This window comes from Nipponia nippon, unplaced genomic scaffold, assembly GCF_047370975.1.
Source record: "Nipponia nippon isolate SJK-2023a ecotype South Korea unplaced genomic scaffold, ASM4737097v1 scaffold_9, whole genome shotgun sequence".
NCBI classification, from domain to species: Eukaryota; Metazoa; Chordata; class Aves; order Pelecaniformes; family Threskiornithidae; genus Nipponia; species Nipponia nippon.
The window spans coordinates 38881214-38896648 of NW_028262413.1; the positions used below are offsets into that span (position 1 = coordinate 38881214).

At 38.4% G+C, this 15435-nt stretch overlaps 1 protein-coding gene across 9 annotated transcripts in view; it reads left to right on the forward strand.

Annotated features, from left to right (window-relative positions):
* Positions 1–15435, forward strand: part of ADAMTSL3 (ADAMTS like 3) — a 202607-nt gene that overhangs the window by 151040 nt on the left and 36132 nt on the right. For all 9 annotated transcript variants that reach the window (XR_015701245.1, XM_087743289.1, XM_087743293.1 and 6 more), the window contains 3 exons: positions 6414–6700; positions 13807–13936; positions 15005–15197. Coding sequence is in view for 8 of the 9 variants with exons in the window: in XM_087743289.1 (XP_087599415.1) it covers positions 6414–6700; positions 13807–13936; positions 15005–15197 (610 nt within the window). In the remaining variant the exon portion in view is untranslated. The remainder of the gene's footprint in view (positions 1–6413; positions 6701–13806; positions 13937–15004; positions 15198–15435) is intronic.

Here is a 15435-nt window from a genome sequence, read left to right on the forward strand (position 1 = left end):
TAAGTTGTGATATTTTACACGTGTATGTGTGTGAAATAACATCTGGATTTTGTGAGTCCCCTTAAAAGCTGATGGGGGTAAGCCTTGCAACAGTTAAGTGCTGGGGATGAAAGCATAACTTAAATCCAGCTGCACTTGTTCCTCTCCCTTCTATGTTAGGGCATCTACACAATTGCTTGTATCCCCTGTGTATGTTTCATGCATATGTGTATCTAATATATTCAATATACAGTATATAACTTTCTAGAAAGTAGTAACTTTCTATAAGGTTTTCATGAGAGATTTTGAACAGTATTCTGTTGTGCTTAGCCAAATTCTGCACTCATTTGTAGTAATGTTAGTTTAAAATAATTTAGATGACCTTACTGAAGTTACTTTGGATTTATATTGCTCCGAGAGCAGAGTGTGCCCCATCGCTTCTTATTTTTCTTCCTCCATCTAGCTATTCCTGATTTTTGGCACACGTGCACCAACAGGTGTGATCATGAGTAATAAAATCTTTACACCTGCACTGACTCACAGAAGAAACCTCTTGCCAAACAGGTGTTTGCATAGTTATGGTGACTGTACTTTAAACTTTTCACTGCTCTAGCCTCTCAAGTCAAGTGTCAACCTACTGTGAGCGGTTATTTCACTCTCCAAATTGGTGGCCCTGAATTCAGGCAGAGTAGTAGCGAAGATATAAAAATAAAGTGTGATTGTCAAAGAGGGTGATGCAATGAAATGTGCCTGTTGAATGTCAGCATATCAGAATGAACGTATGTGAGGCCACCTCTAAAGAGGATTCAGCATGAAGCTATAAAGAAAATGATCTCTTAGCATTACAAAATCATGCTGTGGCAACCATGAGCTAATGTAGTCTCTAAGTTTTTAGGATTCTTCAGCAGCAGTCTGACAGAACAAGCAGGGAGGACTGGCAGGAGCACAGCATGCTAGTTCAGAGTATATTTAGAATATAATAGAGCTGAGCCGGAAACTTTGTTATGGGTTCCCTTGTACCTTGTCCTTACAAAGAAAGCAGTTATTCATGCCTTCCTAGACATGACCGATGTATTCTGCTGCAGCCCCGTGGTGTGAAAGCAGCCATGTGTTTGAGCTCTCAGTGCGTGTCCTGTCACAGCTGTGCAGTTTTGCAGTTACCTGGATTTTTTTTTTTCTTCTTCACTTACTCTGGAGTCCTAGATTTTCTTCATCTTTCATTCATGATCCTAATCCTGTCCTGAGACTCTCTCCTTCACATTTTCCAGAAGCATCTTCACCTAAGTCTAAAAGCCTTCTCCAGCCACTTCTTGCTGATGACTCTTCTCTGCCATCCTTCTCTTTACAGAGGTGTTGCTGGGGCACTGTGCTTTCCTAGTCAGGGTGCTCTGGGCTCTCCTGGGGCCCAGCTGTAATGCTGCAGGCAGATTCCACTTTCGTTTCTTTTTACCTGTCTTCTGCTGCCACCTGCTCTTACTTTATTCTTCTAAGGAAGCTGGCCCGTAAGGAGAAATGAGAAATAACTGATCCCTGACTTCGTCCCTTTTTGCAGATTGCCTGTTGGTCATGTGGACAGTGGTTTGCACACACAGCGATTTCTCACTACATGCTTTAAATCTCATGCCCTAGCTGCTTCTGTCTTTTAGCTGGAGTGAGATTTTTGGGTCAGGGTTTAGGATTTTAAAAGAAACTGTAACAATAGGTTGTTACTTCTCCCAGAGCAAATTATAACAAGATTTCCCTCTGGTTTGGATCTGTTTAACTTTGTTTTCTGTAATTTACACATGGCACAGTGATAACTCATAGCCCACCTCTGCCTAGCAGGAGGCTTATGATTTCCTTGTTAAAAGGCCATCACTTTTAATTTTAGTTATTCTCTTGTCATCCAAACTTAAACCACAATATGAAGTCTCAACTTCTGGTCCATCCTTTTATTACAACTGTGTTTCTATGCTTTCGTGTGATATTTTAGTTGATAATGTATAAGAGAATAAATGCAGCTGTGTTTTAGAACCCACAAATGATGGATATGCCAAAAGTAGCTTGTGGAAGATAAATACTTCTGCCGCTGTGGTCTACCATGGCTGGTGTCCTGAATTTACATAGAGGGGGAACGTTCAAAAGCTTCTTTTTTTTATTATTAGCAAAATAAAAAATGACTGCCCTTAAAGTGGGGCCAAGAAAAATGTAGGTCTGACCTTTTTAGTTTTCAGTTGTGGAATGTGATGACAGTTGATACCAATCATTATTTTAAACGTTGTTCCCTTGAGCCTTCTTAGTTACAGTGGGATTCTCAGAGAAGCTCCAGCAAGGTTTTTGCATCCTTTTTATTAATCGTAAGTTAAAGGAATAGGCACCTCAACTGCCTTTCCCTGTCATGGCTTAGGACAAAACTAAAATGCTTTCAAAAGCTGATATATTTTTTCAGCAACCTGAGCTAAAAAGTAATCACTAAGTTTGTGGAGTTGCACTCACTGAATGTGAAATGCAGTGTCTCTCTTAAGGGTTGCTCCTCATTGCGTTTGAGTAATTTTCACAGAAATGTTCCCATCATGCCTTTGGTGACAGAGAATTACAGATTTTTCACAGCTTCTCTGAAACCGGGCTGGTGATTTTGTCCAACGCGTTACACTCGAGGCTGATAAAAGCTGGCAGTGCAACTCTGCTTAGAGCAGGCAAGGGTGGTGCTTCAGGGAGGGGTAGGGTGCCAGCATCATGGAAGTTCTGCCCCAGTAAGCAGCCAACATTTCAGATGCTTCTGCAGACTTTTATCCAGGCCCCTTGGCGCAGTAGGGTTGGACTGGAAATATCACAAGAGCAGCCTTTTTTTCAGGATTTAGGCATTTCCTGTCTTAACTGAAAGCAAGAACTGCAGGCATAAGGAAAAGAAAAAAAAAATATTAAGAGACACCACGTTCTCCAAGTCTTCAGAAAGCTGCAGAAGGCTGCGCTGAGTTAAGCTTTCAGTTCAGATTTGATTTGGTTGGGTTGGGCTGTTCTGTCCCACTTTTACCATCAGTAGTTTAGGTCACTGCTTCATTTTCCAGGTCATCCTACACTGGCTTTTTCAGAGCGTGCCAGGTGAATGCACATTTCCATTAGTGTTAGACTGATAACACTGCAGCATGAACATACTCTCCACTGCATCCGTAGTGTGTACATCATTTATACCTGTGCAGAAGATTATAGGAGCATTTGATTTCTACATTGCACTGTACAAAAAGAATGACTGTACGAAAAGGCTGATCGTGAAAAGTTGTGCCTGCTTGGATTTGCATTTTTCCATTCTTTTCCTTTTTTTAATCGGAAGAGGAGTTTCATCTACAAACTCAGTTAAAGATCTCAGAAAACTTTCAGAGTTACCACCATCCTGTCCATTCCATTATAAATTCCTGATGATCTGCAAGGCATCATAATACAAGTGCTTTGATGCTTCTTAATCCTAACCTGAGATCGCTCTGAATGTATGCCTATCAAAGGCGGAGTGAATGTGCTTCAAGGAAGTATTGTGTCCAAAGCATTGCCACGTGTGTGTTGTGAATGCCACTGAGTAAAAAATACATCACTTCTGAGGTTGATGGAGTTTGCTTTAATGACCTGTTACAGGCTTTGGTTGTGCATATGTTAAAAAATAAAAATAAAAAAAATCATCTGCCTGAACTCAAAATTCAGGTGCAATGCCAACATCTGGAGCTCTGTCACTGTCCAGTCAGTTACTTGCTCTAATTTTGTATTACCAATCTCCATTGGCTTCTGTTGAAGGTACCGAAAGTGTGACTTTAACATGAGAAGTTCTATAATTTAGGATTTTAGTAGTTAAATAGTCATGTGACTAGTTTAGCAAATGCCAAGGTAGAACAAAAAGTATTTTAGGTGTTTTTTGTTGTTTTTTTTTTTATCTTGCACTTCACTGAAAAATACCAGACACTAATATTCAACAGGAAAACCTCAATTATAATATAGGCTTGCTATAAGTCAAAGAAAAAATGCCTAGAATTTTCTGAGTTTCTTTGTAAATCAATCGGTTGCTGAATGAAAGGATTGCTGTGATTCAAAATTTCCTTTCATTTATACAGGATTTCAAAAGAATGCATCATACATTATTTTTGGAATGTTTTAATGCACTAAACTAACAGTATACAAAATTAACACTGATTTCTGCTATGCTGCTGTCATACTTTTACCAAAAAAAGTTATTGGCTTTCAGACTGTAAACTGTTAGGTGTGGTCAGAACACCAACCAACTCTTTTCAACTATAAATGTCCATCAATTTTATTTTTCCAATTAGGTACATAAATACAAATGTATAAGTCTACTTAAAAAGTATAAGTCTACTTTTTTTTACACAGAGGGAGAGGAAAGTCATAATTTTGTTAAGCCTATGCACAATGGCCTTGGTCCAATAAAGCACTTAAACACAAGTTTCACTATGAACACATTATAGTCCTATTGACTTCAAAGGACTGCTAATATGCTTAAAGTTAGGCACATGCCTAAGTGTTTTGTTGGATGAGGGTGATTTTGCCATGGCTATCCTAGGTAGTTTGCATGGCTGTCTTTGAAAATGCTGTGAGATCTGATGTTTCAGGGTTAAGCTGATTTTACCTGCTGGGGTAAGAGAAAGCCTTCCTTTGCAGCTTTTCCCACAGATGTTCAGTCAGAATTTGTTATCAAAAGCATCTGGACGTTGACCCCTGCCAGCTGTGCCATTGGACATGATGGGCTGTTGGGTTGCACCAGTATGGTATTTACTCAGATTTTATCACTGTAGGACACAACCATCCACCATTTTGATAATACTCTTCCAATAAAAATCAATCTGGTCATCTACTTCAAAGGTAGTCAGACTTGTGAAGTGATGAGCACTGGCAGTTTTCCTTGGTTTCAGGAGGAGCTGGGGATACTTCACCCTTTACTGAAGTCTGTCAAGGACCAGTGAGCTCAAACTAAAATTTTGAGGCTCTGTTCAAGGAAACTTGGAAGTGATGGGCCTTGACATCTTTATTTATCTTCATAGTAGAGTAAAGGTATCTCATCAACATTTCTTCATAGAATAACCAGTTACCTTGTAACCTTCATTGGAGATGGGAATAGTCTTTTCCACAGGAGACGGTCTGTCTTGGGGTCTATCCCAAGCACAGCTTGAGTGACTACCCCAAGGACTGAGTTAGAGTATCCTTATGGGTTACCCACTCATCTGTTCTCCTTTCTTGTATTTGATTCTTCTTCTGTATATACTGGCAAGAAGTTATTGGCTCAAGATGATAAACTGTCCACAGAGTCAACCACACTGTGTTGATGTTTTTCTATGCTTACTGTGTATGCAGAGCATAAATACTCATTTTTGTCTGACACAACTGTTCTTATATTTGTAAGGACAGCTTTCCTGCAGTAAAGAGAAAGATAATTTTTAATCAAAGATAAGGAGAAAATCTTTGAATCCTAATTTGGATTTTTCCTTCCAAATACATTTTTAGCATTGGTCAAATATATCCTCCTATATCTCCCATTTGTGTTTTGATCATCAGCTGCATTTGGACATATAATAAAGAGCAACAGCAATCTTTTGAAAAAATGTCCTATGAAACTCTGTATTTGATTTCTCATAAATTGTACCCCAGAGCCACTCAGGATGACTTTATTAAAGAAATTCAGCCCCTTGGCTCTAGTGCCATTTTGAAAATTACTATCAGATATTAATGTGACCCTTGAAGTCAGAGAATATTACAAACTAAAACCTCCTTTTATTCAGTAAATTCATGATCTGTAAAATGAGATTTTACTATAGTTCATCAGGAGCATAAATGCTTTCTAATAAAAAAGATGGATTATAGACTGAGCCAGTTAGACCTCTTTATTGAAGATGAGAGGCTTCTTACAAGATTAAATCTGAACAGCAGCCTGCGGTGGTGTGCATTGGAGATAGCTAGATTTGAAAAGTGCTCTTCTTCTCTCTGGTTGCTGATTATTAGTATGACATAAGGTGATGGCCTTTCTCAGATTTAAGCAGCCTGCAAATATACTTTTGGCATATGCCTAAGTCTGTGTACCTGGGGAGCTATTTTATATGGTATAGATATGTCTTTATGGAGTTTCTCCTTTTTTTCCACTGAAAGAGTCTGAGAAAAGATTTAGTGATGTCCTTTTTCCCCAAAAAAGAATACAGCTTTCCCTGTTCCTCATGATTCTCTCTCCTCTTTTCCTATACCTTTTCTTTTGTGAATTTTGAGAAATGGTCTGGTATGGGAGGCAAGTGAAAGACTTAAGACACTTGATTATGCATTCTATTTAAGCATCAAATAGTATTATGTATTGTCTGCTTTGTGTATAAAGATACATTTATGTGTTTTAGCTATGTTTTGACTGTGCACACAGAGACACAATTATACGGAATAACATGACGGTGTTTCTACTGTGCTGTGATAATTTACAGGTTTATTCCTGAACCCTGGTCTCCATGCAGTGCTACGTGTGGCAATGGCATACAGGTGCGAGATGTGAAATGCCGAATTCTTCTTGCGTTTACTCAGACTGAAGTTGAATTGCCAGAGGAGGAATGTGAAGATGTGAAGCCACCAACAGAACGAGTCTGTCATCAGGCATCCTGTGACAGTGATCCTGTCCCTTACACAACAGAATTTTCACATGCTGAAGGTGGCAGTGTGATCTATGACTGGGAGTACATTGGTTTTACTCCTTGTTCAGTCACATGTCTTGGAGGTACCTTTATTTATTTATTTATTTATCTGTCTATTTATTTATCTGTCTATTTATTTATCTATTTATTTATCCTGAGTTGTAAGAATTTGGCATTGTTTGACATTGTTGAGTCTTCTGTTAGTGTTACCCTAAATTAACTACATTGATCTGTAGGAAAACATGCGCCTTCAAGTTTTAACTTATTTTTAGGTTATCCATAGATTATTTCAAACTACTTTGTTTCCTTTCTATCCTGTGTTCAAACACTGACTAAGGTGCAAGAAGTTATTAACACAGCAACTTGCTTTAGTCTTCTTGCTGCAGGAGTCTCAGCTGCCAGGCGGTTGGTGGTACCGGCATGTTTAATGCATCAGTGACGGGCATGTGGAAATGACCTTTCTTAGGAACTGAAAGTGTATAGTTTCAGAGTTAAAATTCCCATGTTAATTATTCCTTATCTTCCAAAATGCTGCCATTTTCTGCAGTACAGTAGGGATACAAAGTTGTAATTAGGGAGACTTGCTTTCAGTCTGACCAGCCTGAAGATCAAACGGGAGTTTGTTTAGGTCTTGGTACAGTATATAGCTCTATAGGAGCTCTGTGCCATACATCTGTCTGCAAGTAGTTAGGCACATTCCTTTTTGGATGTAATCGAATCTCCCTGTCGTCCTAAGTACATGTTACTAGACAAGGTTGCTGGTGTTGCTACTACATGCTGTACTTTGGGACTGAACACAAGTGAGTTATGAAGTGTTAAGTGGAGGCAGTGGAATTGTGAACACACCTATATATGACAGGACTGATGACATCAGTGGGAAGTGAAGACAGTTGTACCCCTAGAAGAAATAAAAAATGTAGAAGAGGGGAGAACAGAAACAATTGGAAGCAGAGAGCCAGTCTAGAGCTCACAGAAAGCAGCCTCCTTTGTACTATTCACCAGTTCAAACCTCGAAGACAGAAGTGGGGAGGGATGCCCTAGAATGCTATCGGCAGGACGGTAAGTGACTGATAAGTGCCTCCTTTATCATTTACTACTGCTGTTTACTGATGGGCTTGATCCATAGGAATAGCAGCACATGTGGTCACAAAAGCTGATGCATCCCATTCCCTCCGCTACCTTCAGTGGGTATTTTGGCTGGCGAGGTAGAAGAGGCTGTAGTCCAAGTATATACGTATAAAAGTGACACAGCAGTGACAGATGTTGTGACTGAGAGTCTCTGTTTCTTTATTTTAATGAGGAAGTTGTTTTTAGAAATAAGGAAATTGTCCTCTAAAGCAGAAACAAGGCTTTCATTACTACTAAATTTGTAGTTCTCTTTTTCATATCTCAAATGATTTTTGTAATGTACAATCATTCCCTTGCCATCTTAAATCCACTTTACTACTGCTTTTTAGCCAATATCTTTGTCAGAGGTGTTCTAAAACTCCAAAGTTTTTGAATTTTGAGGACATCAGCAGACATCTAAGCTGAAATAATCTCTAGGCTTTGCCTGCTATTGCACATGTGCATGTTTGCATTGCCTGCATTTTCACACGTGAGTTTGTCCACGCAAAAACATTCACATAAAAACTTGACGGTGATTTAAGGAGCCCGTACTGAAGACAGTAGTTTCATTTGCCGGCATGAAGAAACTTCAAAAAGACTGATGAGCAGAATCCCATGTTCAGCTTAATTTTGTTCCTGAGGGAGCTGAGTGTGAATTCTGTTGTTGACTTCTGGCCCTTTCATGAATTTGTGAGGTTGCCTGACCCAGAACGGTCCTATAGGTATTCATCATAATCTAACCATTTGTTTGATACTCAGTAGAAATGATCCATTTAAAGAAGTTTGAAAGAAAATATCTGGTTGTGTTCTTGAGACTTCTGTGGTATCACTGGTACTATGTCTAGACATTTTTCTTATGTGATGCTCCTGGGAAATGTGGGAATTTGTCAGGATATTTTATCAATGAACAGCCTCAGAAGTCCCTGTGCTGTTATGCTAGTTAGGTAGCAGTGATTTTTTCCTTCTATCAGTTCTGGTCTTCTTGCTGCCTTGGCAAAGGCTTTCAAACAGACCAAAAATTACCTGCCGATATATAGTTTTAAGGGAACCAGACATCTCTTCTCTTTCCAACTTATTGCAATGTACTAACTAATGATCTCACTGTCTACTATTTTTTCCATTGTGTAGTTCAAAGGAGCTGATCCATTTCTGCTAAGTTTTATGTTCAAATCTCATTTCAATTAGATGAACTCTTTGGTTACAAGAAATAAATGTTGTCTGAGTTTGGAATATCCCAGTGTAATGTAAATTATATTAGGTACTTTTTCTCTAGTATGTATGTATCTAGCAGTGGCTATTAAAATAAATTCCTGTGGATTTCTGTATCCTCAGAACTCCCTACCCCCGTCTCTTAGTGCTTGACTCTCTCTGAGTGAGGGAAAAGTCTGCAGGGTCTAAGTAGGCTGGAAGCTTTATAGCCACTGTTTGAGCAAGGACTGAATCCCTGTTTTGGTGCTTGTCACTTGCACCTTTTTTTAAAATCCTCATACAGACTAGACTCTTAGTTCAAACTCTCCTCTGGTCCCTCTCCAAAGCAGATGTAAAAATGCAGATGGAAACATTGTTTTTGAGGTATTAGAATTACAGAGATAGAGCAATCTGCAAGGCATTATCAAACATCATCTTTACTTTCCAGTTCATCATATTCAGCAGGTTCTAGAGCATTAGTAACCCGAGTCTTTGGTCATTTTGTGTACTTTCTGCACCAAATCTGTGTGGCTTGTCATGCAGCATATTGGCTGCCATGAAACTTACTGCTTTTGAGGACTACTACGTTGTGTTATACCTGTTAGCATAATTAATACTGCTTTCATCAGTCGTTCCATGAGTGCAAATAAAAGTTGTCCAGCCTAATTGAGGCAGACGTTGCCTTTAACATCCACAGGAAACTCTGTAACCATCCTGAAAGCTAAAGATCTAGTTTGTCTTCAGTGACCGAAGAAATCCCAAACTGAAAATAAGTCAACTGTGTTCTCGGGGGTCTCAGGATTTGCCCTCATTTTCCCACAGTGTGTTTTTGGGGTTTTTTTAGTTTTTTTTTTTTATTCAATCTGAAGAACTTTGGCCCTGATCTGAGAGCCCCCAACATAAGTTTAATTTTCATAATATTGTCAGTGAGAAGTAATAGCTGTTATCAGAATAAAGAGTACGCCTGAGGAGAAGAAATGTTTGTCTTGTAATCTGTAGTATTTCTTTAGTGTTGTCAATCATTTAACTACTCTACAATATTTTAAAGGAATGTTTGCCATTTAAAAAAATAACTGAACATTTTCTGGGTCCCTGCTTAAAAAGGCCTTTAATTGTAAGGCAGATTTTGGTATTTCAGTGTAATTGTTATTATTTATATTCCATATGCTTCAAAAATTATGATTCAGGCCTACCAAAGTCATTACACTGGCTTAAAAATAATGAGATTAAACAATGAATACGTATGCGCTTCCTGTTGTTCCCTCTATAGTCTGTGGCTTTGGAAGTTTTAGGATGCAGTCAAGTTGTGTTTTCAGGCTTTTGTCTGGACCATAATGGCTAAAAGTTTACTATTTTATTTATAAGAAACCTGAGATTCTTAGAAAATCAATGGATTCTAGCCAAATTTAAGGGCTCTTAAGAAAAACAATGACCGTTCTGAGACTTAGATGTAAAGTTGAGAGCATTTGCAATAGTGTTGTAGGCAATTTGATAACTGGTTACTCCTATGACCGGTTTCATTAACTGCAGACACTAGCTGTTTACTCTTTTACAGAAGGAGTATAAATAACATTGCCAGTTTCAATAGATTTACAGAGAGGCTCAAGCATATGTAGGGCTTGGCATTTCTTCTGAGTTATTTTCAGCTGATAGTACATATTTTTAAGCAGTCACCAAACTGAGACTATCTGATAGAAATAAATGACTGTCCTTTCTCTTCCAGATGTAGAGAATAGATCCACCCGCTTACCATTTGCACAGCAACTTTGCATCCCCATTTTCTTTGTACTCTAAAAAAGGCAGGAACAAAACGTCTGGGCTTTTTTCAAGCATTCTGATCTTTTAACAGAACTTCATGCACTGTGTATTGCACTGCACAGAAAAGCTTGTAAAAGAATGTAAATGTATGTGGTTTGAATGCTGGGTTAAAATAGAAAATATTCTATTTCACTGAATACTAGGATAATTACTACAATAGTGCATCAGATTACTGTAAAAATACTTAATGCTCCCTGCTGCATACATAATGTTTTAGTTAAATTATCTACTATGTTTATATTATAAGCCAAGAAAGTCATACATATAAAACTTTGCTTGTTTAAATAATAGATTTTTCCATTTTCCAATCGACATAGAATAAGAAATTTATCAGTGATTGAAGTTCCCAACTAATGTAAAATTACAGTTTGGGGTGAGAAATCTGATTAATTGTCAAGACATTTTGACAGTTAAGTTCAAGCAAATGCTGCATCAATTAAGTGTAGTTATTTATTGAATAGAGTCCTTGAACTGAGAACCGAGGAACAGGAAGGGGGTGCCTGGTATGTTTTTCACAGCTCTTTAATATCTGTTTTGTACTTACGGCATCAAAACAGGGTGCCATTTTTCTTTCAATAAGGCCCCTGTGGAGAGGAATCGCTACTGCAGTTTGTGCCCTGTAGTTAAGTCAAATGAAAGATACACCACTTATCGACATTTTCTTCTGGTAACACAATTAAAGCTAGGTAGGTCATGCTGCAAGGCAGAAGTGGTTTAATGAACTCCAGGTGGCAAGCTGCAGTCAAAACCAGTCCCCTGGTATGACATGCCTTTTGTTCATTTGGCTGGCCAATTTAGTTTTTATAACACCAAGATAAAAATTTCCCATGGGATTATTGCTGCCTTAGATGGTCTGAAAGGAATCTCATTTCATTCCTCTCCTTCGTGTGAGATATTAAGAAGATATCACTTATCGCAGCCTGGTCCAGAGCAGCATCACCTCTGAGTGTGGTTTTCCCACAGGAACACAGTGAGGTCAGTGAAACTGAAGGTCGGTAGCGCAGGGCAGATTTTGACCTAAAATAGAGATTATATGGATGCTTGATACGGGCTTGATTGCTTGTCTGGTAATGTTTCTGCCAGAACACAATTTCTAAATCTTTATTTCTCTCCTGTAGACAGTCAGATGTGCGTTTCCTACATAAGGGGACAGGGAAGCTGTTCCTGTTAAACACATAGGGATCAGTTGGACAGAAAATGTTTGATTCCCTTGGTCGTCAGTCTAGAATAAAATAGGAGAGTTCTAGAAACCATGTTTATTTACTGGTTTGTCTTTTCTTGGCCATTTTGATGTCTGCCTTATAGTAATGGTATTTGCTGTTAAAGGTTTCTTCTCAGCCCTGCTAGTAAAATACGTTTTACTCAATGCCTGTGTTCTATGTAAATTTAATTATCAATACTTTGATATAAGAGAACTGAATAGGTTGTCAATCATATTTAAGCTCAGGTCTTCTGTTCTATAGAAATTCATCACTTTGTAGATGTAGTCAAAACATTTATATAACAAGGTCTTTCTGAACTGAAAATGGGTCCCAAAGGGGATCTAGAGGTGTACCAGAGAGCCTGAAAGAAATTGGAATCTACATTATTGTGAAAATCACTGCTGGTCTACTCCTGCTGAAGTGTCTGAAATAGTTGGACTGGTTCAAGTGTCGCAAAGAGGGATTGTGGCCCGGGCCGGCTGATACGCTGGAGTACATCAGAATTGTTTATAGATGGAAGGAATAGCTTTGGTTTATGAAAAGAATGACAGTGGTCATGAACGTGTCGTTAAAGAGAGAAATATGGGCCATTGGCATGAAGACGAAACTTTCAGTGCAGGATATTTCATTGAGCCCACTGAAATCAGAATGGCTAACGATCAACAGTGCCAAGAAACCAGTCGTCACGCACAGCTGACACAGAAGCAGGAATAGTTATAGTAGCCTTCATATAACAATAGTGGTGGGGTTTTGAGGTAATGTCATAGATGATACCATGAAGCGGTTTGTGAAGCTTTCTGGTTAAAAATGCAACACCCTTTAAAACCTAAGAAGTTGGTTGTAAGAAAAGAAATATAACCTGCTGCTGAAAGCTGCAGATAAGTGAAAGACAGGAAGGAAATGGATTTAAATTCTTTAAACTGTGACTCTTCAAAAGCCATTTTTACCTGGAAGCAACAAAATAGGTATTTTATTATTTCAGTGCTTGTTTGTTCTACAGGATTATGATCTTTAGCATTGCTTATATAGAACATCCCAGGTACACAGGATCCTCCAAGTACATCATAAACCATCTTGTCTTTCATGTGCATGTGAGCGAGCTGTGAAATTGAGCAAGGCTTTCATACTGAAAAATATGATATATAAAATTGGATAATTACATAGGTTTAAAATAAAAGTAGTTCACAGTATGTGTATTCTCTAAGCTGACTTTTTCTAAAGCAAACTTATATTACGTTTCATTTTGACTCATAGAAATTTGACTATTAGTAATCTTTCATGCTTCAGTAATAAGATCCAGGTAGCAAGAGCTGCAGATCAGAAGGTGCCAAGAATGGTCACGAGCGAGGAAAGCTCTAGGCTGTGTCAGATTTGCTGCCTTCAGCAAAACTATTGCACCTCTTAGCCCCTGTGAGAAAGGTTCTATGTTTAGTCAGCCATTCTCCTGACTATAGTTTTGCAAGTTTTCTGCATTTTTTTTTAATTACATTTTTTGCGGATCTTTAGCTCCTTGAAGTCAAGGTAAGTGAGAAGGAATCACTTTTACCCTGATTTTGGCAATGAAACCAGTAGTTGGCTTGGGACCTTGACAGAACCAGGCAGATGTAGCTTCTGATGGTAGACAGAGAAGCCTATTTTCCGTTGGTTTTCAGAGAGGTAGAATGTCAAATCAAGCCTTTTAAACATTACAGAATAAAGTGCTAGATATAATTTGCAAATATCTTCTGAGTATTAAATACATAAACTATCTCTGTGTTCCTTTTGTTCTTTTTTAATTCAGTGTTTGGAGCTTTATTACTGAGTATTAAAGAGTAAGCTTTACAGAAATCTCTTCCATTTTCAGCGTTTCATGAGTGTTTTCCTTTCTAATTCAGGAACACAAGAAGCCATTGCAATGTGTCTGCATGTAGAGACAAAACAAGCCGTCAATGAAACCCTGTGTGACAATTCCAAGAGACCACCACCGATGACTCGTACCTGCAATATGAAGCTTTGCCCTCCGAGGTACACTGTAATAATGAAATCCTACTGTGGCAAAGAAATGGTTAATATGACTTAAATAAACATTGGCTTTCTCAGAAAGGGTTCAGGTTGCAGGACTGTGGTCTTGCTTTGGGGTGAAATTTCACTACTTCCGTCTTTAACAAGGTTTTGGGGTTGGGTTTTTTTTTTTCCTCTTGTTCACTCCTTTTCCACTCTTCACATCTCACTAATAAAATAGGGAACATTTTCTGAAATAAATCTCTTCTGTGTAGATATTTCCCAGAGCTGGAAAAACAGCCTTAACTCTTCTAGTGGTACAAGGAAAATTCACAAGGTACAAGGCAATTTCACAAAAAAACAGAGAATATTTACTTTCTATCCTTACTAAATGAAAAAAGTGAAATTATGATTTAAAGTTATTTTAATTCATCCTTCTTTAGTAGCTTCACATAGTTCTTATGGCTTCTTATGTTTATTTGGAGATCCTGGGAAAAGAACAAACCCAGTCCAAATCCAAGAAAACCTAGCTAATTTAGTCACTTGAAAGGGGCCACATGTGAAATTTTGACATGCGCTGCCTTATTTCCCCATTTTTGATCTCAGACATCCCTGATCCTTTGCATATTGTTTCTACGTGTTTGCAGAAACCTCCTCTTGCAACATGTAGTGAAGAAGTTAACAGGAACAGGATGTTTTATAGAAAACATATACACATTTAAAGGAAGTTTTGTAAATGTAAGAAAGGTCTATTTACATATTTACATTTATAAATGTAAACATCAGCAGGTTGCCAACAGGCTGGTTTTTTTATGAGGAGCATTCTGAAAGTGAATGCTGGAGTTAAATTTGTCTGGAAATGGCTCTTTATTACTTCATTGTTAATAACTTCTGCATTTTCTTGTTACCTGCAAGTTTATAAATCCAGTTTATAATTTTACATTACAGCCAAACCAAAGGGATGTTTCAGCCATCTATCAATACCTGTGCCTTCAGTTACTTTTTGCTAGGGTCTGTTTGGGTATGATTGCTCCTTCGGCAATGCGAGGCGAGTTTGTAAAAGGCGGGCTTTGGGCTGTGTTGTTGGAACAGGTGGCAAAGCGGCCCCTGGAGACGCTGCTCAGCTACGTGTGGGGTTGGGATACAGACGAGAGATGTATTCTGCCAGCAGCCGGGAGGATCTGCTGTTGCTGCTGAAGACTGCAAAGACAAAAAACCTCATTCTTTACAAGCTTGTAACCAGATTGATTGTCCCCCTGTTTGGCATGTTGAGGAATGGCAACAGGTATGATGGGGTTACAGAAATAGTTTAAATGTGTTCCCCTGGCTAGGTATTTGAAATTCTTTACCTGGAATAACACAGAAGGTAGCTCCTAAACTTCAATATGTAAGTGTTTCAACTGATTTCATTAGAACAAACTAATCCAGAATCAAAAATACTGCTTTTGACTACTATACCAATGGGTAGTCACGGGATGAGGTGGAAAGTCCTTCTTAAGATTTCAGAAGGCTGGATACCAGTT